Genomic DNA, 27573 nt, shown 5'->3' on the forward strand with positions numbered 1-27573 from the left:
GTTGAAAATTAGATAAAAGTTTAAGATCACATAAAATTTTACTTCAAATTTCTGCCAAATGGATATGTATGTTTTTGCATGTAAAAACAAGGAAGTATTGTATAATCTACATAGAAAATAGTTAAAGGACGTTCCCAAAGTCCCTTTAGTTATTAGAAGATGTACAAATTACAACAGTCACTAATAGAAAAACCTCTTTACAAGCACTCCAGAAGCTATTCATCTGGAAAGATCAGAGGGTGAGAGACAAAAACACTTCCGTCATTTAGTAGAGAACTTGAACATCCTCAGTTTCCCTCAATTACCTCAGATACAGAAACATCATGTCAGTGTTATCTGGCGCAAAGACGCTCAAAAAATACAGTAAGACAACAGCCAATAACATCTAACACACTGGCATAACTTGCACATTTCATTAATTTGAAAAGTTATTTAGTAATTATACGAGCAGAACAAAAGCTTATTATAAACCTTTCACAATGAAATAAATGCACGTAGTTCATTATTCTGCAATCACTCTATAATAGTTGCCTTTTACTTGTTATGCCAATGGTTTTAATTTGACCAATTGTCAAGTTATAGCGACATTTCTGCCCACTCATTTTTCCTCATCAAGAGGTTATACCAGTTAACACTCAACAACATCGACACTGAACTCAGATCCGCTAATGAAGCATTTCAAAGCTGGTTTCAATCTATTAAAGAGACACTTGTCGCTTCTTCTTAACTACCAGAACTAAACCAACTATGACGCCACTGAGGTATCAGTCAATTACAGACAAAAATAAAAGTCAGAGGGATGCCAACTCAGCAGCACCACACCAGCTGACTTAGAAGTGAGTCACCAAAGGCTCGGTCAGAAATACTGACCCTGAGAATAAGATCTTCACTTCCACATAGAAAAACAATGTGATCTGCACATTAATAAATGCTGATCTTTGTACAGTAAATTAGTCTAATTCCAATTCTACGATTCACACCACGATTAAGCAACACATGTAGATGAGAAAATGCAGTGACATCAAATCTGCAAAGAGACTTACATTTGAAATGGGTTCAGAGAGGAGCAGAGGAGGAGGATTTAGTGTAGGAGACATCTTGACTTCAGGCATTTTCAACTAAACCGACAGCTGCTTCTGTATCGACTCTTCTTATACCAAGTCAGATGGCTAAAAGGGTGAAGTTGTAGCTTTATTACTGATGATCAGCCAAAACCCAGCCTTTGTTTTTATCAGCCACCAGACAGATCTCATATATAAGTAAGCTCAAAACAGAGGCGGCAGTTGGGTTAGCAACACTGACATACAACCAATCCCGATTCCAATGCACCGTGCACCAGCTGCTGCACCATGCTGAATTACAGAGATCAGAGCTGACAGCTGCAGGGATGAGAAGTTTTGGTCCTATAGAACAGCACTTACAGAACTAAATGATGCTGGACAGGAGGAGAGTCCTATGTGACATTAACAAAGCTTTCAGCGGTCAGTGTTCAGCAGTTAGTTGCCAAGGAGTTCCAAGCTATGCAGCCAAGACAATTTGTTTTGTCTAAACTCCACTTTACAAATGTTTTTGCATTGCATTTTGGGCTGATAACTGTCTCAAAGAGCGAAGCTGATTTATATTCTTCCTTGTACTTTCAAGTCAGGTTTAAGAGATAAATTAGTCAGATGTCATTATAATTGTGATATTATTCTGCTTAACACAAAGTCATGCAACTACAAAATCATGTCTTCAGAAAATGTTTGGACTACATTTATGATGGTTTTATGATGAATTTTTTTTTGAGCTTTGACAGCCCATGTTCCCCATACACTTTTATTGTATGGAAGAAAACTGTGTGAACCCACATCAGAACTTCTGCTTTTGTGTTCTACAGAAGAATGAATGTCATTCGGGTTTGAGATGACAGGAAGGTGAGTAAATGATTACAATTTTCATTTTTGGGTAAACTAACCCTGATTACAATGGGTTGTGAATTTGTATATCTAAAACAGAGGTTAAATAATAAACATCACTGACTAATTATTGAGAAGGGTGGCAAAGACTTAGGGTTTTGTACTTTAGTTTGCTAAATACTAAATTACTAAACTAAGAGACTACAAATATTAGACAGTGAACACTCTCAGATAAAGTATTTCATTGCTGGCTAAAGGTATCTCTGGCTCATGCTGCAGCTCTTAGGCCTAATCAAAGAACAGGAAGGAACAGGAAGCACATTTTCTAGGAAGAACTCAACGGAATCAGCAGCACCTTTTATCAATGGAGAGCGGACGCCGACACACCCGAAGCCACACCCACATTCCTTTGTCATGCGGCACAGAAAGCCACATCATCACTAGCGACTAACAGAGAATTGTGAAATACTAAGAATAAAAAAATTGAAACAGGGCTAATTCTGAATTTCTCTTAAAACAGAATAACAATTTGTTATTAAATTAAGCTATTTTCATGGCAGGAACCCAGTAAAATCAGTTAAAACTAAAGTTAAAATATTTAAGAAGGACATAAGAGATAAACAGACAGGATAAATTATTCACAGAAATAAGAAAACAAATAACAAAATTAATAAAAAATGTAAAAAAAAAATTATGCTACTGAGAGAACAGTAACCTGCTCGCACACATTTCTGTGACCTTTATTACTGCATCTCATAGTTGACATCACACATGATGACATCACTGCCGAGCAGGCCATTCCGATTGGCTGAAAGTAAACCCTGCCCCTGTTAGCTCTCAAAACGTAATGAGAGACACTGACGCAAACGTAAGGGAAAGAGCTCTCACTGCCGTTGCAGCATGAGCCTTAGGCCAAGCATGATTCATCCACAGCATGTAACTGCTGCTAGCTGTAGTGTCGTCTCAGACATGCCCAGAAACTAACCCTCTTTCCCAACCGGTAGCTCATCCAGCCTTACAAGAACATGCTGTGTGGCTCGAGAAACATCTACTCGAAAATAGCTGGCCAGTTTCTTCCTGGATTTCTGTGGACATCTCTGGTCTGTGCAAGGAGGATGTGATATTGATGTTATCCTGGCAAAGAATTTAACTCAATAATTGCTGGCTGGTACAAGGAAAACTGCTCTTTTTTTGTAACACAAATAAATCAGTCAAGAGAAACATACCGACTACAGACTATTAAAGCAACACTATGTCAATTTTGGCACTCTAGTGGTTAATAAACAGAACTGCACGCATCCTGCGGAAGAACATTCTAACTGGAGCTACTTCTCCAAGTTTATGTCTATGATGATTCACGCAGGTATGTATTACTCCACAGCAGTGACGACCCGAACAGGCTACAATAGTCCAAAAAATAATCACTTATTATAAATGTACCATAGAGGTTTGGGGTAAGACAAAAAGGCGGTTTGGTAGATGAATTTATGATGTACTCGCTCATTATATACATTTTGCAAATTTTAAACATAGAAAAAGTTATATAGTGTTGCTTTAATTTATATATAGTTTATATAAATTAATATAAATTCATTTATATATATGACCATTAATATAAGTTATTTGATCTTGTAATTTTTGATCTTGTCCAACTCACCAATGATTTTTGCTTTGTGAGGAAATTCATACGAACACAGACACTGTAGCAAACAAACTGTAATAATCAAGCAGATCAAGCATTGACAATCTCTCCTCTGTCTGCTGTGTATTTGACTTCCCATTTTAGACTGTTTATTTTACAGTGGTTAGATAAAGATCAGTGCTGTGAACTTCACCAGTGAGTTCGCAAACTACAGGCAACATACAAGAGATGATGGCATAAACAACAGATGAAGAAAGGAAAGGCAACCATTAGTTGAATTATGCCTTCATGTGAGTCATGTGATTCCTTCACTGACACAATAACTAATAAGTTATTTTAACAATGGATACATTATATTACTTTTATTCAGCAAAGAAGCATTAAATTGATCAAAAGTGACAGTAAAGTTCCAAAAGTTTTCCAGTTCAAATAAATGCTGATCTTTTTTATTCATTAAAAAAAATCCTGAAAAAAAAGCAGTTTCCACAAAAATATTAAGTAGCAATGATAACATTAATAATAAGAAATACAGATTGAGCAGCAAATCAGCATATTACAATGATTTCTGAAGGATCATGTGACTGAAGATAGGTGAAAATTCAGCTCATGCCATCACAGGAATAAATTACATTTATAAATATATTAAAATAGAAAACGGTTTCAATTTTAAATTGTAATAATGTGTCAAAATATTACCATTTTGACTATTTTTGATCAAAAACCTAAACCTAAAATACTTTAGATATACTTTCACTGACCATCACCAGTGTGGCATTTCACATTAACCCTTAAAGGGATAGTTCACTAAAAAAATGAAAATTCTGTCATTAATTACTCACCCTCATGTCATTCCAAACCCATAAGACCTATGTTCATCTTCGAATCACAAATTTATATATTTTTGATGAAATCCGAGAGCTTTCTGACCCTGCATAGAAAGCAACACAACCAAAACGCTCAAGGCCCAGAAGAGTACCAAGAACATTGTTAAAATAGTCCATGTGACATCAGTGGTTCAACTGTAATTTTATGAAGCTATGATAATACTTTGTGCGCAAAGTATGTTGCACTCTAAGCAGGGTCAGAAAGCTATCGGATTTCATCAAAAATATCTTAATTTATGTTCCGAATATGAACGACGGTCTTATGGGTTTGGAACGACATGAGGGTGAGTAATTAATGACAGAATTTAAAATTCTGAATGGCCACAGACACTTGACTTTACTGGGTTAACTCGAGCAGTTGTTCTGTTATGCTGACCTACACTACTTTTGAAGTGTCATACTTTTAGCACTTTTTATGGGTGAGCTTTGCTTTCACAAATCTGGGCGAGTGAAAAAACCTTTAATACTTGAAGTGTCAAGTGCTTCTCTGGGTCTGTGCAGATAAATTCAGCATATCGTTTAAATTCATGACTTTTTTAATGCAGTCAGCACATTCTTGTCTCCAACCTCCCGTGCTCGTTTAACCCCTTTCCTTCTCCGTCCAGGGAAAAATGGCATCTTGCTCAGCACAAAACCCTGATAGCAGGAGGCTCGGGGAAGGATATACAATTTGCTGAGGCTTGCACTGCAATGTCACCATCCTCCATAACAGGAAGTCAGGACTCATTGTGTAGAAAGCTAAATCAACATGTTAAAAGCTCTGACCATATGACCATAGGTGACAAGTGACCAGCCTAGCAGGTTCAGCATGGACAGCAGAGCGGGAAAGGGAAAAAGAAAGAAAGGAACAAGCACAGAATGCTCTCTGCAATGAAATCCAAGTTCATTCACCGCTGAGCAGTTGAAAATGGATAATGGATCTCCATCCACATGAGATAGTCATGTGTGATCAGCAGGGTAGAGTTCAAAGATCAAATTCATAGGGCCTCAAGGTTACGTATTAAACAGCATAACATAAAACACACGAAACCCATCTGCAGATCATCTGACTTGCTGTATCATGCTTATGTTACTCTTAAAACCAGAGTATTTTACTTAAGTGATTTGCATTGAAATCAATGCACTAGAGGTTTTCAGAAACAGCTAACTTGCTCCACTAATATGCATAACTAACGTGCAGCCAGCATCCAGTGAAGAACATAATACAGGCCTGCTGTCTTTGCATACTAAAGTCATCTCGTAAAGTATAATACAGTCAACTATAAATGATGTACATGGAAACAATAGTCATTTGTCGTGATTATAGACAGCAGTTTTATAAATGTACCTTTCATTATACTATCCATTTTGCCTTGGAGGTTTCAGCAAACCAAAATAAAGCAGCACTACAATGTGAATCGGACATCATGAGCAAGTTTTGTTTTAATAATACTGTCTTCCTTGTACCATTTACAGCATTATGCCACTGACTCCTATTGTACCCTGACCATTAGCTGGCACTTCACTGGAAAAGTGCTGTGCTACATTTGCATTTCATTAAGTTAAAATACCACCAGAGGGCTTCAGGCTCTTTGGTCCATTATGCTCTTTACTTTTGCACTACTCTAGGATCAGTATCCCAAAATCTAACAAACTTGGACAGGATAAACAAGTAGGCCCTAAATATGGCATGCCTGAACTAAAAATGCACATATTCATTTCCACACACAATAATATGGTAACCCTTAACATTCACCATGATGTACATCCACAACAGTCTGCAGACTCTCTCAATCTATAAAGCTGTAATCTAATTTGCAATGTTATTTCAGTATTATTTATAGACTATTACAGTATTTATTAACATTTTGAATTTGCTTTTTTGTTTTAGTTTAAAATTTTAGCAATTTTATACATTTTTCGTCATGTGCTGTTGTTTTAAATATTTCTATTTAGCTTCAGTTTATTTTATTTCAGTTGTAGTTTTAGTCATTTTACTAATACTTCTAATCTTCATTTTAAGATATTAAGTTTTAGGTTTATCTTTTTCATTTTATTTTATTTCAGGTTTATATCAATCAACAGAAACTATTTTCATAGTTTTAGTTTTATGTAACAATAACAACAACATTGATTGGCTTACTTAATGTAACATGCAAGAAAATTTTCAATCAATCAGCCTGAAAACAAAGTCCTGTTTGATACTACAATTATATTGAAATAATGAATGAATAAAATGGCAAAGTTTGCAACAATATTGACATCTAATTGTGTTTAAATGGGTGGGTTTTTGTTCAAAATCAGCTGTGATGTGGAAGTGCTTGTTCCTGTGGCTCAGTGGTAGAGCACTCATGGGTTCAATTCCCAGGGAACACACATACTATTAAAAAAGAAAAAAAATGTAAAGCCTGAATGGACTGTAAGTCGCTTTGGATAAAAGCGTCTGCTAAATACATAAATGTAAATGTAATGTAAGTACACAAAACTGACCAATGACAAATACAGACCGTTACAGGCCTGATACTGGGCAAATATGATGTTTAACAACAGATAATTGATTCAGCACTAATAATATGACCTGTTTCAAGGACAGTAACAATACACTAAAAAACTAAAAACATCCATGATTATTTTAAAGACAAGATGCATTAAATGGTGACCAAAATGAGTTACACCAAGTCCTAAAAGCCTTTAAACTGACTGAGAGCCTCAAACAAAACAGGCAGAGAAAAAGTGATAGCAAGCAACGTATGAGTTTAACGCAAATAATAAAAAATTGCAGAGGCATCATGAGACATACACGCGTCTATAGATGGGGCGATTTTACACCTGCTACCTGAAGCAGGTAATCTCGACACCTCAATCACAAATCTGTTTTATTATAATAGGACAGAGAACAGGGAATAAAACAAGACTGAATCCCTTCATTTACAGTGATTAATTTAAAGAAATAAAGAGACTATTTATTCTACATTTTCCTCTGTATGTAAATACAAAGACACAACCAGAGGCAAAGACAGCTGACTAGTGTTGATAAGCACTGTGACTACAAATCTCACTATTCTCGAAACGATCGCTAAAATTTTCCAGCCATAAATCTTTTTCAAGTTAACGTTACATTATAATTTCAATACACTGCATTTAAAACCGTATAACTTGACCAAACCATCTAAATGTTTGAACGATTATGCTCAAAAATGCTGTCTGGGAAGGCAGCTCGCTGGGTTATATCTGTGACACAACCAGAAAATCTATTATTCAGATGGTTAACACCGACAGTAGCTAAGCTAACTCCCCTGCTACTACTACTGCTGCTGCTGATGGGGGTCATATTCACCCGGGAATGGGTTACTACAGTTGCTTATTTGAAAACACACTGACGTGTTCACTATAAACTCATAACAAAATTAATAAGACACTCGTCTGAAGATGTTTAAAAGCGTTTACCTGCAGGTGCTCCTGGAATCTGATGGGCAGGATTTGAGCCATGATGATGGTGGTTCCTCTTCGCTTTCCTCTCTAATTCCTGCTATTATTTCTGCCCAACCTAATCTACTCCAGAGCCGGGAATGAATGGAGGTGGTCTTGTGTTTTTCTGGGGGGGAGGGGGCGGATGAACCGGGAATGTTAGGTTACTCTAGCCGCCCGCTGAATGTAAATGAGGCGCTTCAACTCCAGAATGTCAACCGCCGCTGAGAGGAACTCTAGAAACCTGCAATGGCGGCGGAACCCGTCCGGGTAGAGAAACGCACCGGAAAGAGACGTAGACCTCAATGGAGGCGGAGGGATACGTGTACTGTGTGGAAAGAGGGATTTTAGTTTGTTTGACAACAAAATTTCACTACTTATATGCAAAATGGCCATAAATATATTGCGATCGTGTTATAAATATATCTGGATATAGGAGAAGTTAATAAGATAAGTCTGAGCGTAAAGGCTGAGGGTACTAGTTCTTTGCGAATCGCCCTTTGCTTTTTGCCACGTCATTCGTCCTCGTGAATTGACGTCAGTTCCGATATTATTTCTCATGTTTTATCTGTAACGTCTATTACAGACAGGGGCATTTCTAGGGCTTCGTCAGTATTGGAGAACTGTACTTTGAGTGTTGTAGGTGTATTGGTAATGTTTTGATTGTCTATTGATAGGAAAATAGAGCACTGAGTCGTTTGCAAGCGGCAAATGCAGGTGTTGAGTTTAATAAATATCGTGTACATGTGCAGGTTTGGTTTCAATTGATTTTAAATAAATCGCTATTTTTGTTATCTGTGTTCAAAATATACGGTTTAACTCGGTGAAAAAGCGCTCCGAACGATGCAGTGTCAGAACTGTCCGATTCATTTAAACTGATTCGCGATCCATTTCTGACCGTTTTGCTGACTCGTTTGACTATTTTATAGAAAAGAACGGATTCAAAAGAATGATTCATATGTGAATGATGCCAGAATCGGTTAGCACTACTCTGAGAAAATAATGTTGGAGCACGTCAGGTCTGTTTTATTTACTTGACTATCAAGACTTCATTATTTGTAATATGTGCATCTGTTTTTGCAAGTTTAATCATATAAAAACGCATGCTGTGTATTTAATACCTCAGTTGAATAAATTGATATTTATATATAATGTGTATAAAATTCCACTCATTAAATAGCAAAATATGATCACTCATAACTGTCGTTAATCTACCATGAATTTGCATAGATTTTATTAGAATTGTGCAACTGTAACCAGCACAAGCACTAATTCTTCATCTTGAGTAATTAAAGAAAGCGGGTTAGTGCATTAGAAAAACACATCTTACTGTGAAATTAAGGAGTGTTGTGCAATATGAAATATAATCCTAATGAAACACAAATACTGTTGACCAGTTCACTAACAGCAACCTGTTTTCCAAGCACAAGGTGCATACTGAATGCACACTATAGTTATATCTAACAGACAATGGTGTGGAAAAAAAAGCAAAGTGAATTTGTTAGACAATTCCTCTCGAGTCTGTAATGGTGGGGTTGATAGCCATGAATTTTAGCCATTTCCTCTAAAACTTGGTCAGCATTTGTGAACAGTTTGCTCTGCTCAGAGGAAGGTGTGGCATGCATAGTGAACTTGTTGAACTGACTCTAAAAGAAACATCTGTACTACTCGTGTGTCCATGTAAAACTTTCATAGACCACAAAATAACTGCTTGTGAATGAGCTAAATAAAACTACTATAAAAAGAGTACTGCAGTTCTATACTATTTAGAAAACAAGTCAAAGTATTGTTGGTTGTGCCCTAATTGAAAGTGCGCAGTTATAAAGAAAAGGAGTGGAATTCTATGTTGTTCTGCCACCTAGTGTTTTTCTGGAAAAACTACAAACATAACAGTAACCTCAAATAATCAATCAAAGATTTTATATTCTTGAAAATGTTTTTTAATGTTATCCATAATTTAAGTGGTCTTTGCAATACATAATACTTTACTGTGAATAAATAAAACATTTGGTCACTGAAACTGACAAAAGAATGATGTAAAGTGTTATCAAATGATCCCATATAACATAAATACAGTACATTTCCATTACCATAAAAATTGAAATACTTGAAATATTACTAATCCAATATGTACGAAGTTTACCCTATACACATTCTATTACAAATACTCTAAAGTGCAAACGGTTACTGTTATCATTCTTTAAAAAAAAATTGACCAGTCACAAATGCAAAAAACAGTGACAGCAGAACTACAAAAATACATTTTAAAAAAATTTGGTCAGTCATCTTAGTGGTAACTTCAAAAAACACTTTCCAATGGAACACCCCTCACACTGACACCAATGAACTTTCATCCTGTAGTAACAGTGGTTACTGAAGCTGGTGTACTAGGTTTGAAGTGTTGCCCCAGTAGCTGTGCTTGCTACGGTACCACTGCTGGACCCAGCTGTGCGGTTTAAAGGAATGGTTGGGTCTGCAAGGGGGGCGGATTATGTAGTGTGGCCGCTGAGGGTAATGCCCTTTCCCCGGGCCAAACTTCTTCCTTGGTACAGGATGCCATACTGGGGCACTGGCATATACAAGCTGTATTAATAAAGAAGATGACAGCAGATATAGCAAAAATAGTTAGAAACAACGGTCCTACGTACATGTTATGCATTATATTTTAGTAATAAAAATAAAACTTGGCTAAACTACCCTTTAGAATTAGTCTACAGTTCACTCAAATGGCTAAATTTTCAATAAAATATACACTCAATATTTTATTTCATGCCATATCAGTTATATATACACACATTACATGAAAACTTATATTCACATAAAAGTTCAAGTGTGCTTAACCAGTTGAAGAGGAGGTGCAACCAAAAATCAAAGGTCCATCTTGCTTGAAACAAAGGTGCAACAATCACTTAAACTTTGATTAAAGGGTTACTCCCCCAAAAAATGAATATTTTGTCAGTAATCACTTACCCCCATGTCGTTCCAAACCTGTAAAAGCTTTGTCTTAAATGAAGCTTTAACGGGTTTGGAACGAAATGGGGGTAAGTGAATAATGACAAAATATTCATTTTGGGATGGAGTATCCTTTAAAAAAAAAGAAATTTTTTTATATAAAAAAAAAAAAAATAAAAACTAAAAAAACATAAAAAAAACACATCTCAAAAAAAAACTTTCCCATAAAAACTAAAAGTAAACATAAAATAAGATAATAACATTTTTAATCATCAAATAATAATTAAAAAACTACAAAATATTTTAAAACAAATCAAAACTACAAAACATCATAATGTCATTGAATTGTTTAAAAGATTCCCTTAAAGACATTTATAACATTACAAAAGATTTCTATTTCAAATTAATTTTGAACTTTATTTAAAATCATGAAAAAAAAAAAAAAAAACATTACAGTTTCCACTAAAATATTAAGCATATTTAAATATTAAATAAAATATTTTCAACTGGGATAAAAATTGTTTCTTGAGTACCAAATCAGCATATTGGAATGATTTCTGAAAAATCATATGACACTGAAAAGATTGGAATTTGGATCACAGGAATAAATTACTTTATAAAATTGATTAAAATAGAAAACGTTATTTTTTAATTATAATATTTCACAATATTATGGTTTTTACTATATTTTTGATCAAATCAATGTCACTTGTAAGCAAGTGACAAATCTAAGCAGAAGAGACTTCTCGAATCAACTTTTGTACAGTAGTGTACCTGTGGCAATCAAAGCAATACAAACATATTTAGGACATTTTGTACCTGGTATGGAGTGTGGTTGTAGAGAGGTGGGGTGTACTGGGCCTCTCTACAGCTGGTGTCCTCATCCGAGGAGGATCCGGAGTGGTAATCTGACGTGACCCTCTCCACAGCCCTCGTCACTTTCTTTGTCACATCCTCTTTATCATCATCATCATCACTTGAGAAGGTGGCTACAGTGAAACCATGATTACTCTCGCCATACCTGTGTCCAATTCACAAGTAACGATAATTAAAAAACAAACCAGCAGAACACTTCTAAATAAACAGAAAAACATCAGCTTTATTTCATGAACTTACCTACAGCACACCTCTCCAGGGTCGACCCAAAGTGTGAGCTCCTTAGGTAGACCAAGGTCCTTATACTGCACTCCACTCTCAGCACACGCTCTGAGCAATTCAGTATCCTCTTTATGGAAGCGGTTCACTCTGATGCACCTGCACAAGATAGATATATATCTCATTTTTACATGATGCACACTACATGCATCCCGTTCTGACTATCTGTGAATCTAAAGAATATGACATTGATGTCATTAGTTTGTCAATGAACACTACTGCTGATCAGAGTGCTGTACCTGAATGCTTGGCCCTTGCTGGGGTTGTCTGGATACCAGTGACCCTTGTACTTTTCCTGTAATGCTACAGTTAACCGCTCCACAAACAGGTCCACCTTTTCGCCATTCAACTTCTCAGCCTTCTTTATCAGCCGCTTCAGGAAAAATACCACCGCTGCTATTTCTTTCTTCATTGTTAGCTGTTCATCTGAAATTCAGGTCCAACTTCTGTGGATACAGAGACTTTTATGAGTACAAATACCACAACAAGACCCAGTGATATTATTTCTATATGTTCATTAAAGAATCCTGAAAATTTGTCCTCACATGTTCCAAAAACAAATTGAGCAAACCAACTGTTTTTAACACTGATAATACAAAAAAAAAAAAAAAAGTTTGTTGAACAGGAAATCAGCATATTAGAATGATTTCTGAAGGATCAGACAACACTAAAGGAATAAATTCCATTTTAAATGGGTTAAAATAGAAAACAGCTGTTTTAAATTGTAATATTACTGTTTCCACTGTACTTTGTCAAATATATGCAGCCTTGATGAGCTGAATATTTGGAATCATACAGACTCCAAATATTTGAGCATAAACGCACATTAATTTATTAAATCATTTATTAAATAATACAAATTAATAATCAACACATTCATATAAATTATTATTACTACTACTACTAAAACTAATATTATTAAAAATAGAACATCTGCTTCATACTTCTTTTTTGAAGTTCAGAACAGGTTTCGTTCTAAATCATCAACCCATCAAATTCGAAACCATCATGCACCCGAAACATAAGCTCCTAAGATCTTGGCCGTCTATGGATACTAGACCTAACGTTAGTGTGCACTACAAGAAGTGATCAACACAAAGCTGGGCGGTCAGACGGCGGGACAGCACAGCAGGATGGCGCGCTGATTACATCACGACCGTTTGAAAAACAAGACCATGACCAGTAGCAGTCTATAACAGCACAGGCATAAAAAATAATAATAATAATAATAATAATTTCCTAAACTACATTACGTGTTAATAATTGTCATAATTTAGAAATTCTACGTTGTAGTTTAACCTACCAAAAAAATTATTTAGAGCACTTGCAGCTAAAATACGTCCAATAAATAAATAAAATACCATTTTGTTCATTCATATTTTTTAAGAGTATTGATCGTTATTGCTCTTTATATATGTACAAAAGCTTATTTGGTAAGTTAATGTTAGTCAAACTGGAAAAAATGTGGTTGCCCAACTGAACTTAAGTAACACGAGCTAACGACGACCTTGTTTAAATGTCGTATATTAAAACTATACACAATGTTCACATTTCCAAGTATTTCGGTTTAAAAAAAAAAATATATATAAAAATAATTATCACAAACCGAAACTAGCTCGCTGTAGCCTTAGCCGAAGTTAACGTGGCCTCGATTCCATTTTCGGTTGGCTTTTCTGACCGTTTCCTTTACAACCATTAGTTTCAAATTGTTTTTAATTTAATATCTGTAGCTTATAAACACATATTAGTTTTACGCGAGCTCGCTACATCACTACAAACAGACATACTGACCGTGTTTTCCTTTCATCCACATGTGGACAACTCCAGCTGCCTAGTGCACACACTTCCAGATCTGCTCCGCGCGACTGAGGCCGGGTGACGTGACTTTGTCTTGTGCGCATGCTTAAAGGAAATGATTCAGGACTCGATTCTTTTGATTCGTGAAGCGAAAGATTCATTGTACATAAAAAAGTAAATTGAAAAAGTAAAACAAAAAGCATTTATTATGTTTATGGATAGAAGAGCACACACATAAATAAATACAGGATGGAAGTATTTTACTCCGTAGATTTTACCAAATCAATCAACAATTAATCAAAATAAGCATACCGTTCAGCAAACGTGAAATACAAGGGTTATGGGCCCGAGGTCAATCGGGGAGAATATTTTATTTAATTATTATTATTATTATTATTATTATTAGCATTTTTTAATAATAAAGGCTGGGGTGCACTAGACTAGACTGAGACATTTTTAGAAATAGGACAATGGCGCCATCTGGCTTGAAAAGCGGTGTTTTGCAGTCAAGCAGGTCACACCGGGTTCAAGAATTGATAAACTCGTGACCTTAGAGTGTCTGGGTTGTGAACATTTGACATATCAACTCAGAATGACAAATTTCAACACGAGCGGCACATCTTGTCAGCAGGAAATATATATCAGGGTATACACTACAGTCAAAATAAATGATTCATGTTTATATAAAGAGAAAAGTCTGATGATTTTTGTCTTTTTTTCTTTTTCTTTTTTTCTTTTTTTTGTTTCAGGTCTACATGTCTCACTGGAATAACTGTTGCTGGATGAAGGATGACGATCTCTCAGTACTGAATACAGAACCTCACTCCTCAGGTCTGAGTGGAGAATAAGCTTAGATGTGACAATGACCCTCACAGGCTGTTGACAGGAGTTAGCAGTGCAGAGATGAAACTGCAGTGCAGACAGAGCTATCTGAGTATTATAACCTATAAGGGTCAACTGAAGGGTCAATCTGTATTCTGATGTTTCTATGCTGAATGAACAGGTGTATTTATGTAAATTGTAATACCTCTAAATCTGTCTCTTTTCTCATAACATTCAGTATGAGTCATGTGGAGTATTTTTGGTTGGCTCTGGGATGAGTGGTTTACCCAATACGAGTAGTTTACACAGTCAGATATATTCAAGTATGAATGGAGGGTGAATGATCTGTCTGGGTTGGTTTTGTTACTGCTGTATGTGAGAGAGGCGTTCTGAAATTCTCCATTTCTATCTGGTCTAGAGCAGAGGGCTGAGGGTAAAACCCCTCAGAGCTACAAAGCATCATGGGAAATCCACCCATTGCTCTTACATGTGACACAGTCTCAGACACAATGGGGCATGCTATCAGAAATATAAGTTTCCGTAAATATCAAAAGCAGATACATGTTACTCTACTACCCTCAAATGTCATAATGATTTCTGTTTCTAGTCATAAAATAAGAAAATAAAATTAAATAAAAAAACCTTACCAATCACTTGGACAAATGTTCTTTCTTCCCTCAATAGCCAAAAGAAAGAAAAATCAATTCCTTTCTCGGTTCAGAAGCAATGAAACCTCATTGCAGCAGTGTAGTAAATGTACATTAGGCCTATTTCAAATTCACCATGTTAATTATTTTGGAAATGTGTTACCACTGCATGTGAAAACATAACTATGTGGGTCCCAAAACACTACCCAACTTAAACACAAAATACTGTTTTATTATAATGTTTTTCCATTGATAGCCTATTAACACTGATCTTATTTGTAGGTTATGTGTTATGAAATTCCCGTATTCTTATCATGTCTGTTTTTAGAAATTGCATCATCTTTTGTGGTGTAACAGAGACTGGATGTTCTAACTCATGATGGTCTAAATCAGGGGTCTTCAACATTTTTCAGGCCAAGGACCCATTAGACGATAGAGACATGACCATTCCCCCCCTCCCCCCCACACCCACCCCACCCCACCCAATTCAAAATGTGCTAAAATACATTTAAATTTTATCAATCATATGGACAATTAAATATTTACCTGAACTTTAGCTTCAAGTTTACTAAAACATCACATTTTAATTTTACATGAACAGTTAAGAATCAAACTGAATAATTAAAATTGAGGGTTCTCTAGTACAGTGCAGATGTTAGCTATATAAGCAGTGTAACATTTAAGATTTACAGCAAGCCATTATTTTTAGAGATTATTGGAATGCAATTTTGTGCACATCTATTTTGACATGCCATATCGTGTCCCGTGGTATTATCACTGTCAATTGCAGTTTCAGGAGTGAATCACGCATTAATATGTAGATGTCACTTCTAAAACTTTGCTGCGTCAGCCTGTGTGTAACAGGCCTTCAGTACTCTTGGCAGGATGAAAAACAAAACTTTTATTCAATACTTTTATCAGGTGGAGACAGGAGAATAGTCAGGTAAATAAGGTCAAAGTCTGGGGCAGTCTACCAGCAACCAAATCCAGTTCACAAGACAAGAAACAGAGTCAGGCAGGCAAGAAGGTGTCACGGGTTGTGTTGGGAAGCAAGGCGAAGGATACAGCAGGTAAAGTCCAAAGCTCTCAGTTTAATAATGGACTCAAAACTCAAGCAGATAAACAAGAGAAACACAACTTAGTATAACGGTGACCAGACAACGAGTGACAGAAAGGGAGCATCTTAAATACAAAGACAGATCAGGAAAATTAACTAAACACAGGTGACTGAGATAAACTAATAAGGCTCAACAAGACCAGGAACATAACTAAATTGTCATGCTACACTGCCGGAAGGAACACAGAGTCGAGAGTAATCGAGAGAGTCTTTATTAATCCAACACAGGGGTAAATCCAACATGGAACACAGGAGGAAGACACACGTATGTAACTGGTAGATCCGACAAAACTAAACTGAAAGACTATGGTATTTAAATGCAGGATAAGTGGAGAAACACAGGTGAATGGAATTACTAATCAACAGAGACGTGGAACACATGGGGAGGAAACTAGACACACCTGGAATCAAATAAACAATCACGGGAGACAGAAACTGTGTCACAGGGAGCAAAACATACACAAACAGGTTCATAGTCCTGACATTTCACCCCCCTCCCAGAAGGTGCATCCTCACACCGTAGTAACAGAGGGAGGCGTGGGTGGGAACTTTGGAGGAGATTACAGTGGAGGAAAGACTCTCGGGAGGGGGCTCTGATGGTGGGAGCTGATGGTGGGAGGAGCCATGGAGGAGAAATGGCTGCCGACTCCAGCAGGCCGACCCACGGCGGCGGAGAAGGTGGAGGAGGAGCCCGAGGCGGAAACGGAGAGCCGAAGAGCCAGGGTGACGGGGAGGATCCGGAGGTCCTAGGCGGAACTGATGATGCCAGTGACCGATGCGGAGATGTGGATCCGGGAGGCCAAGGTGGAACCAGAGTGACAGAAGACTGAGGTGGAGCCGAGGGGATGAAGGAGCCTGACAGAGCCAGAGGGACGAGGTGAAGCCAGAGGAGTGGTGTCCCGAGGCGCAGGATGGTCGATGCCAGACCAAGGCCGAGCCGGATGGACGAGTGAGCCAGGCGGAGCTTGTGGACTGCCAGGCCACGGCGGAGAGGGAGCTAGGAGTCATGGTGGAGCCGATGGGTTAACGGGCCAAGGCAGAGTCCAGGCCTCGGAGGCAGGAGGCGGAGGTGAGGGAGACTCAGAGCACGGCGACACTGGAGGATGGCAGTCCCATGGAGCTCACACCGCAATGATGGTGGGCTGAGGGCGGGCAGAGGGTCTGCCAGACGACAGCGGTGGAGGAGGCAGGAGTGGGAATTTTGGAGGAGCGGCCACAGGAGGGCACATTCTAGGAGCGGCCACAGGAGGACACTTTCTAGGAGCGGCCACAGGAGGACACTTTCTAGGAGCGGGCTCTGGAGAATTGGAAGCCCCCGCAGGGCTGGACGAGGAAACCAAGGACGAAGGAGGGCTGGACGGGACCAGCGGAGACGATAGAGAGAGGAGAGGGGGCAGTTCAACTTTCAGTTCCGATTCCCAGTCTATAAGATCCACCTCCTCATTTTGGCGCTCCATATCCAGCTCACCCTCAGCCATGGTGCAGTGCATCTCCACGCTCACCCTGTCCGTGTCCTTCTCCCTCATGGCGGGCGGTGTTGCCGGCAAACACACCTGGTCTGACGTCATGGCGTCTGGCTCCACGGCGATCCTCAGCTCTGACGCTCTATGCTGTGATAGCTCGTCAGTCGCGCTGGGCTCTGGCTCTCCGTCAGCGGCGGGCTCGGGCATGCGCTCTGCACATCGGGGAGATAGTGGGCTGGGCTCTGGGTTGGTAGTTGCACTGGCGATCAATCCCTGGGAACAGGTGGGGAACAGAGATCCATTTCTCGCCAGTGTCCACTCCACGAATGTGGCAAAATTCGCTCAGGGACCGTTCTTGGACAACGGTGTTCTGTGCGCGATGTTCCAACTGGCGTTGTAGAACACACAGAGCATGTCATCCGGGTAGTTGGTGAGGCTTGCCATGATCCTGAACAGTCTGGTGTGTGCCCCGAGCGAATTCTCCCCCTGCTCCAGCAGGAGGACAAGGTATTCTGGGCGAAGGAGGGGATCCATCACACACAATGGAAAGGAAAAACTGAGGAAAACCAGAAAACAAATGGAGGGTAGACAAACGGAATAAACTGTTGTACGTCGGGTCTTCTGTCATGCTACGCTGCTTGAAGGAACACAGACTCAAGAGTAATCGAGAGAGTCTTTATTAATCCAACACAGGGGTAAATCCAACATGGAACACAGGAGGAAGACACACGTATGTAACTGGTAGACCCGACAAAACTGAACTGAAAGACTATGGTATTTAAAGGCAGGATAATTGGGGAAACACAGGTGAATGGAATGACTAATCAACAGAGACATGGAACACATGGGGAGGAAACTAGACACACCTGGAATCAAATAAACACCACGGGAGACAGAAACTGGGTCACAGGGAGCAAAACACACACAAACAGGTTCATAGCCAAAAAACAAGAAAGGAAAAAAACAAACAAAAAAAACAAAGAAAAAAGGAAAACAAAACACAGAAGAAACTCATGAGAAAAACAAAACAAACTAAATAACAAGACTTAGAGAAAAAAAAATTGTGAGCGGCAAAGGAATAGAACACACTGGCAAAACCACAAAAATAAAAACAGAGAAAAAAAGGAAAAAAGAGGGAGATCAAACCTGAGTCCTGTCAGTGCCATTAAAATAAACCACTCTTTCACACACAATAACCATGACTGAGGTGAGACCCTTGAGCCAGGCACTAATCCCCCAACTGCTCCCTTGGTGCCACAGCAAAAATGGCTGCCCATTACTCTGGGTGTGTTTTCCCAATCTGTGTGTGTGTGTGTGTGGGTGGTGGGGGGTGGGGGTGTGTGTGTGGGGGGGTGTCTTCACTACTCACTGCTGTGTGTGTGCACTTGGATGGATTAAATGCAGAGTACAAATTCCAAGTATGAGACACCAAGTATGGGACACACATCACATCACTTTTTCACTTTCATATACAAGTCAACAACAAATAAAGCAAAGCTTTATTCCGACTTATTGTTCTAACAATCATGTATTTAGAGGTGGTGAACCCCACACCCTACTGTCATCTCGACACAGCTGTGCCAATTCTGTGACTTTATTTTTATGAAGAAGTGGACCACCATGCCCACCTTCACCTGTCTTTGCCATCCCTCACTGCTGCAGTCAGATTGGAATCTGATCACGGATGGGAAAGGGACATCGAGGCTGTCCTTGCTTGAGTGCACCCATCTGCTTCATCAGCCCATACAGAGAGCCTGTACAGAACCCTGTGCAGGCTCATTTCAACAACAAGCACTCCTGTACACGAAGCAGAGTAGAGTGGGTCTTTGGCATGCTGAAAACATGCTGGCGTTTTGTTATCTTCAAGGTCTTAGAGGTGAGCCCTCCCTTTGTGCCTGAGGTTGCGTGCTGCGCTGTGCTTCACAATCTCGCTCTTCTCAATGGGGACATCTTTGAGCCAGGGGATGAGGAAGACCATAAGGACAGCCCCTTGAACCGCACAACCTTGAGGCAAGAGTGGGAGACAATCTGGCTGCCGCTGTGTCTGCTCCAAAAAATTGTGCCTGCTCTCCATGAGCATGACTACCTGTAAAACACAGGTTAAAATGTTTCGCAGTTCATGTTGTCAGCATTCCATTTCTTGGCAAATTTCATTTCACGTTTACAATTATGTGCTAATTTTTGTTGTAGCTTTATAACTTTTGTGGTGGCAGTCACTCTCCACTGGATAAATACAGGTGTGCTCATCTGTCCCTGCAACATCCAGACAAGATTCAAGTTACTTCTATGATTTATGTGCTCAAAACTGCATTTAAATTTTGAGGTAGTTGCTTTTATCTAATACAGATGCACCTCAGTTTATCAACAGTACTGTACAAATGGACAAATTATATAGGTAATGTATATTTAGTAACGTTATTTGTTTATTTATATTACTTACATTCATGTAATATATGTGTATTTAAACACTTTGGCACGACATCTGGATGACAATTACAAACGTCTTAAATCACATTAGTCTTTATATACTTTATCTTTCTTTATATACTAATTTCTTAATATAATCAACATTTATGTACTTATTACTTTTCATATTAATTATTGTTAATAACTATTGTTATAATTTTGTGTTGTGTATTGTAATCTTGAGGATTTTCACATCACAAGACTATGTTAGGAAGATTTTTCATTGTATTTGCTTTGTAAAATAACAGCTGTGGAACTGCTGGTCAGACAAAGACAGGCTGATCATAGAGAGGATGCAACAAAATTTATTAATTTATTTTATCACTCATGCTGGGTAATCTTTTTCTATTTGTATCTCTTGTAAAAGTAGATGAGTTAAAATACCAAGGTTCACTGCTTTGAATATCAGACCAAAATCCGGCACATCCTGACAAAGAGAGAGAGAGTAAAGAATGGATATAACACATCTGATTTTCTAACTTTTCACATAAAATGTTACATTGATACATATATTTATCGTTTGGCCATGACATTTTATCTACTTTAAAAGAATGCTTATTAAGACTCTAAATAGGATAGTATACCAGCCATTCAGTGTAACCGAGATTCCTCATGTTGAATGCCCTTTGACTGAAGATCTTCTAGCACTGCTTTAAACTGGTATTAAATGTAATCTCAGAACTATGCAAAAAACATATTTACCTGTACTACATTTGAACTCCTTCATAATTGTCCATTCATATATTTCATGTTACAGGCTTTAACAGCTAATCGTGGTCAAGTCATTTCATTTACACTTTATTCCTGAAGTATTCAGAAAACCGTTGAGTGGTTATTTTAACCACACAGTGTCTACATGCAAGGTTGATCTAGGTCAAGGGAAAACATGCAAATAATGTACATGTGACATCAATAAAGTATTCATTTTTTAATAAGCCAGCACAGTAAAGAAAAACTCAGCAAGCTATTTCATTGGATTTTAAGTGCTGAATCTAGGAAAGAACACAGGCCTAATAATATTTTGTATGTGTCATATATTTTGTCAATACATATACAGACAAATTTATACATGATTAAATAATCATGTATAAATTATATAACTCTATATTACATCCACAAGCTGTTATCAGGTTAGTGAATAAGATAGAAGTGGATCAGGAAATCAATCAATGTAAAATGTCTTCATTTGGAGTTTATTGTGGAGATGAGTGAACTCTGACAGGGCTGCATGGGACTGGACGATGGTCACCCAACACTGAATATATTTCATACTCCACGTGAGAATAGAGATCAGATGCAGGTGTGTCATTCATTCTTACAGGAGACCTGTGATGTGCTCTTCCTGGATGAACATGAGAAAAATCAGTGTAATTCTGATTATAATAGTATTTGTATAATATTTGCGTTTGTTTGTTAGTTTTCACTAATATCATTATTCTGAGTAATAACTCTGGTCACTAAGATTTAAACTGATAAAAACAGACACTATGTGTTGGAGATCAAATGTTAAACTTACTGGAACGCTCACACACAACTGTGATAATCAGTATGGTGAGAATTATCAGCGCTGAGGTCACCAGAATAATCCATCCATTTTCATCTATAAAGGGGGTTATTGAGCAGAATTAACTAACAAAATTACTGCAATCTATTTTTGTAACAGAACTTTGCCATGAGATACACTATGGTATCTATTTTTATATTATGTGCTTTAAATAAAATAATATGTAATACCTCCGTTCCTGTAACATTCAGTCATGTGGAGTATTGTTGGTTGGCTCAGGGATGAGTGGTTTACCCAACAAGAGTAGTTCACACAGTCAGATATATTCAAGTATGAATGGAGGGTGAATGATCTGTCTGGGTTGGTTTGGTTAATGCTGTATGTTAGAGAGGCGTTCTGAAATTCTCCATTTCTAATCCACATCTGGTCTAGAGCAGAAGGGTAAAACCCCTCAGAGCTACATAGCATCATGGGAAATCCACCCATTGCTCTTACATGTGACACAGACACTGTGGGTTGTGCTAAAAGAAATATAAGACAGTTATAATAAAATGCTCATTTATCAAGAGCACATACTATGCATGATACACTGTTTACAATAACCGCCCAAATCACTTTTCATTGTGATTTCTGTTTTTAGTCATAATAAACTTACCAATCACTTGGACAAATGTTCTTTCTTCTCTCAGATCACAGAAGGAGGTGGTATGAATCTTGTCACAACACATCTGTATATGCCAGTATCATTTATCTGCAGATTTGATACCTCAAATGCCATTTGCGCAGTTTCTTGAATCCAAATGAACCTACAGTGATTTCTACATAGCTGTTCTGTCCATGAATTTTTCATTTTCCTTACTGAGCACAATTCACTATTAGATTGCAGTTCCACTATGAAACTTTCACTGTCATTTGATGGTTTATAGTTACAGCTGATATTGACTGACATTCCTCGCCGAATAGTCTGATCTGAGCTGCAGTTAAATAATGCATGTCCAGCTATAACAGCTGAAAAAGACAGGACAGCCAATAAATATGAATTTATGCATCATAGTATGAAGATTTGATTAAGTTATTTTCCAAAAAAAAAAAAAGATTATAATCTGTGCTTAAAATTTAAACAGAAGTGCATAATCGTTACCAGGAAACAAAGAAAGCAGCATCCATGCACATGTGGTCACAGCGTTACACTTTGATAATATCTATTGAGAAGAGAAAGAGAAGTCAGTGGGGAATATAGTGATGCATATTTGAATAGATATTTCACTGTGGTTTGTTTTGAGATAATGACTAGCTTGTAAGATAAGGACTTAGTTAAATAGACAAAGTAATTTCAGTTCAAATCAATATTTCATGTTAAAAGAAAGAAACGAGAGGACACAAAATGCATAAAACTAGCACAATATGAAACTGCTTGCCAAGCCGAACTCTCAGTTACACGCTTCAGTGGATATTTTAAGAGGTGGACAAAGTACACAACTCCATTACTTGAGTTAAAGTAAAAAAAAATACTGCTGGTCAACTACTACTCCATTATAAGTTAAAGTTGTAAAGACAGATTTTTACTTAAGCAAAAGTACAGAAGTACTTGCTTTTAAAAGTATGTCCTTTTTATGTCAACACACGGTTTTATTATTGTTGAATGTAATACTTGCAGTACCTTATGCCTCTGAAGCAACTTACAATACAAGAATACACTGATTAGCTTGCAGTATCTTTGTAATAAAAAGCTTTTTGAATGTTACAAACCTTTAGACAACACAATTTAATTAAAGACCCCTACCCACCACCACAAAAGCAGCATGGTAATCTCACACAGCACACAACACAACTGATATTTAACTCACAACACAGCAACACACCTGTAGCTGTATAACTTTACAACAGCAACACTGCTTAAAAAAACAAAACAGCAAGATTTATTTGACATTAATAATAATAATAATAATAATAATAATAATAAAGCTCTCTAATTGCTCTATTGGTACTTGTCATACATGTCATACACAGATTGGTCTGTGCAGTGTTGCTTCCAGAGATGGCAATAGTACACATATCCTTGATGCCAGTCAAGACTAACCGATTCATGAATTATTAGAGATTTATTATCGGATGACGAAAATACAGATTAAAATTAAAGTAACGAGCCTGGTTTGAAAATATAAGAAGTAGAAATTACAGATATTTGTGTAATAATGTAAGGAGTGAAAGTAAAAAGTTGTCAGAAAAATAAATAGTAAAGTATTGATACCAGAAAATTCTACTTAAGTACAGTAACAAAGTATTCATTACTTTGCATCTCTGGCTGCTTCATGTCAAATGCCTGTTATGATTTGTTAGGAGATGCACAACAGCTCATCTGTGGCTTTATATGTAATATTTTTGTTTACACAATTTTGCAAAATCAGACATTATTGTGTCTAATATATGCCACAATATTAATTTCTTCTTATTAAATTTTTGTAAATAAATATCACATTTGCAACTGTCATTGTTCAAAAACGGCTGGAAAATCCCTTCACATAACGCTACAAGAGTGACTACTGGTCCCCCACTGACTTTCAACGCTGCTCCATACTTCGAGGACCTTGATAGAAACCTAGATAAGTTAAAAAGAAAAATACTCGACAACAATTACCTTTAAAAAAATGTAGTAAAGTAAAAAAGTATAAAATCATAATTCATTCCGGAAAAAAAATATACTCAGGTAAAGTACAGATACTGAAAAAGTGTACATAAGTACAGTAATCAAGTAAATGTACTTCGTTACAGTCCACCTCTGAAATATATTTGACAATACAATGCCACAACTGACCAATCTGAATCAAGCCACAATAAAAGCTTTCTACAGTGTGAAGCAATGCAAGACTACAAATTTCACATGCATTACTGTATATGCTTCATAAAACTGCCCAAAACAGGTATTGTATTTGATTATGTCATAAAACAAAAGCTGATTCAAGCTATTTACCAAATTGAGCCAAAATATTTTTTTTACATAGACACATTATCTTGATCTTATATTATGTAAAATAAAATCCCCATATTCTCACCATTGCATATTTCAGAAACGGCATCCTCTTTTGTATTTTGCAGGGACCTGATGTTCTAACTCATGCAAATGAAGAAGTAATGTTGGGTTAAGGTAGCGGCATAATTTTAGCCAAGTCAGAAACAGGATCGAGCAATTTGATATAATACCGAGATTTGTAGACTGAACGAAAAACAATCTAAAGCATAAAATCCTTTTAAATACCTATAATTTAAGTCATGAAAATCAAGAGCGCTATGTATTCTCATGCAGTTACTCCATGACAAACACCCTATAAAGTTTTTCTGTTCATCCAGACATTAGCCAATCACAAATGATTTTTTTAGAGCTTCATTCATTGGACCAATATAAAAGAGGTGTTACCCATTGTCTAAACTACAATAGAGACATAACATCATGGCCTGCAGCTGTGACAATCTAAAAGTGCACGGGAGTTCAAATGGTTAAAACAAATGTCCTGCATACCTCATTTGCTTGTAACTACCTGCACCTCTTTTATAGAGCATCTTCGTGCACTGAAGAACCGGTCTAGTTATTTTAACCACATAGTGTGGGAGGTGGTAAGCATGTGTGAAGCAGGGAAGCTGACATTTAGATTTGATCATGTGTGAAAATGTAGATATGATACAAAAAGAATAAACTGTACCATGACCACAAAGTCAGTGCATAGATGATGTACTCAGACCTAAATTACTGCCTGTTGTTGCACACAAGTTTCAGTTGCATCTCAAGGCTGTCAGAGGAAGCGCTTTAAAAGCGACTTCCTCATGTGTATGTATAAAAAATGTGGAATGCTATTTTTAGACTTTTGTTTTGTGTTTTGAAGCTATCCAGGTTGGAAAACTACACTACTTTTAACATCTGAACAGATTTTAAAATTCTAGGCATACCAGGCACATTTACTTGCTGACTTTGTATATGGTTACAGAGGAAACATGGGCATCGTACACTAAATGACTTTCAAACACAACAAACTCACACAGAAACATGAGACGCATGACAAATGTAGTTTACATTTTAATACAAAATCAGTTAAAAATATGTATAAGTTTGATATCCTCCAACTGGATAAAATCATAGTTTGAGGCTAAAAAATTGAGTCTGTGCCCATTATACAATATACAATTTTCTGTAAACCCAAAAATCTGTCAACCCAACTGCCAAAAATCTGCAGACTGGTTGCAACTCTTGGCAACAGGCACTGGCACATTAAAATCTGTGCAAAAGTTGCTGTAATGTAATCCAGCCTTTAGTGTAATGAATGAACACTGCAGAAAAAGAGCAGTAGTGAAGCAGTCACAGATAATCAGAGCCATGCTAATATATTTAGGCAAACAGTATGTTTGTGAGTGTTGTTATTATTAAGTTATTTTTTAATATGAAATAACTTACATTTTAGAAGCAATATTACCAGTTAATTTGTCCTTTTTGGCTCTACCAACAAAAATAGTTTCAAAGGAATCCACAGCAGAAAGAACCACTGAGCATTTCAAAACAAAAGCAGTGGTATTTCCATTTTCAAACTAGTCAGTTAAGTGTATGATTTAATGAATTACTCATAAAGAGTCACTTGTTTTTTTCCTGTATCATTCTGAATAAATCAACTGAATGCATGATTCAAAGACTCATTTATAAAAAGTCACTTGTTACTCAGCATGTTGATGTAACCTGCAGAAAGACTTACTAAATCTCTTTTACTATTGCACTTTTGCATCTAAATGCTTCAGTTTATTCCAAACTAGCTGTGTACTTTTCTCTGGGCAATGAGCGATGCCCATTCATGAATGATTCATTCTTTTGAGTCAATTCTGTTCAAAAGCTTGATCAAACCAGTTGGCAAACCAGTGAATTGGTTCGTGAATCAGTTTGAATGATTCGTTCAGTTTCCTGCCGCACATGCTGATCGTCTGAAGTGGTTCACTCAGAGTTGTAACAGAAAGTTTAAGAACATCAAGAGCGTTGAAGACGTGGCTTTGGATCTACACACAATTGAAAGCAAACTGGCAAAGGCTATTGTTTGCTAGCGATGAAGATCTTTATTACAACACAGAAGATCTTTATTTTGAACACAGCGTGTGGTGTCTACGGTTCAACAGGCCTATAACTTAGATAGACTACATTCGATTACAGGACACGATACCACTATGACATTACCAGTTTGTTGTATGTATAACTTATAAATTAAATACAATGCATAATTTTTACATTAAATAAGCAGTCACAGAATATGAAATGAATACCCTCCAAACCCACGTTAGCTCTGTTCTGGGAGGAATGGCTTTGCCTAGACAAAATTAATATTGATATTTCCAAAATATTTACGCTTGCAGAAATATACATTTGTTTACATTTTGCAGAACAGATGGAAGAAGATCCATCAATGTGCATTTGGTTTGTTATGTTCAGATGTTCGGTAACTTAGCCGTTGTGTGAGGAGTTTTCACTCTTCTCCGTGTCAGAGGTTATTTATATATAATACATAATTAATATACTTTAAATCATAATTTAATTCAGTGATGCAAATCAGAATTTTCATCAGCTGTTACTCCAGTTTTCAGAGTCATATGATCCTTCAGAGATCATTCTAATATATTGATTTATTATCAGCTCTGGAAACAGTTTTGATACTTAATATTTTTTGGACCTGTGTCATTCATTCAAGTCAAATCACTGATAGTAAATCAACATATTGGAATGATTTCTGAAGGATTATGTGACACTAAAGACTGG

At 37.2% G+C, this 27573-nt stretch overlaps 2 protein-coding genes and 1 pseudogene across 2 annotated transcripts; all 3 read right to left on the bottom strand.

The window, feature by feature from the left end:
• The window catches only part of LOC109082499, a 39283-nt pseudogene extending 31127 nt beyond the window's left edge, over nucleotides 1–8156 (bottom strand).
• Nucleotides 8157–9785: 1629 nt separating this feature from the next.
• Nucleotides 9786–13904, bottom strand: LOC109062761 (protein BTG3-like). The gene is made up of 5 exons (XM_042765165.1): nucleotides 13767–13904; nucleotides 12215–12421; nucleotides 11937–12074; nucleotides 11640–11841; nucleotides 9786–10451 (listed from the first exon to the last, which is right to left on the bottom strand). Exons 2-5 carry the CDS (start codon nucleotides 12385–12387, stop codon nucleotides 10239–10241), a joined length of 726 nt encoding a protein of 241 aa, XP_042621099.1. The 5' UTR covers nucleotides 12388–12421; nucleotides 13767–13904; the 3' UTR covers nucleotides 9786–10238.
• Nucleotides 13905–20476: 6572 nt separating this feature from the next.
• Nucleotides 20477–25371, bottom strand: LOC109062753 (H-2 class II histocompatibility antigen, A beta chain-like). Its single transcript, XM_042765168.1, has 6 exons — nucleotides 24845–25371; nucleotides 22933–22993; nucleotides 22447–22799; nucleotides 22022–22312; nucleotides 21804–21887; nucleotides 20477–21629 (listed from the first exon to the last, which is right to left on the bottom strand). Exons 3-6 carry the CDS (start codon nucleotides 22517–22519, stop codon nucleotides 21481–21483), a joined length of 597 nt encoding a protein of 198 aa, XP_042621102.1. The 5' UTR covers nucleotides 22520–22799; nucleotides 22933–22993; nucleotides 24845–25371; the 3' UTR covers nucleotides 20477–21480.
• Between the last annotated feature and the right edge of the window lie 2202 nt (nucleotides 25372–27573).

Source organism: Cyprinus carpio, chromosome A10 (genome assembly GCF_018340385.1).
Source record: "Cyprinus carpio isolate SPL01 chromosome A10, ASM1834038v1, whole genome shotgun sequence".
In the NCBI taxonomy this organism is placed as follows: Eukaryota; Metazoa; Chordata; class Actinopteri; order Cypriniformes; family Cyprinidae; genus Cyprinus; species Cyprinus carpio.

Coding starts and splice junctions, on each gene's coding strand:
- LOC109062761 (XM_042765165.1), bottom strand. CDS start 12,387: ATGAAGAAAGAAATAGCAGCGGTGGTATTTTTCCTGAAGCGGCTGATA. Junction 11,842..11,936: donor CCTGGAGAGGTGTGCTGTAG/GTAAGTTCATGA, acceptor AATTGGACACAG/GTATGGCGAGAGTAATCATG. Junction 10,452..11,639: donor ACAACCACACTCCATACCAG/GTACAAAATGTC, acceptor TTATTAATACAG/CTTGTATATGCCAGTGCCCC.
- LOC109062753 (XM_042765168.1), bottom strand. CDS start 22,519: ATGTGTTGTGACAAGATTCATACCACCTCCTTCTGTGATCTGAGAGAA. Junction 22,313..22,446: donor AACATTTGTCCAAGTGATTG/GTAAGTTTATTA, acceptor TATTTCTTTTAG/CACAACCCACAGTGTCTGTG. Junction 21,630..21,803: donor AGTTGTGTGTGAGCGTTCCA/GTAAGTTTAACA, acceptor ATGTTCATCCAG/GAAGAGCACATCACAGGTCT.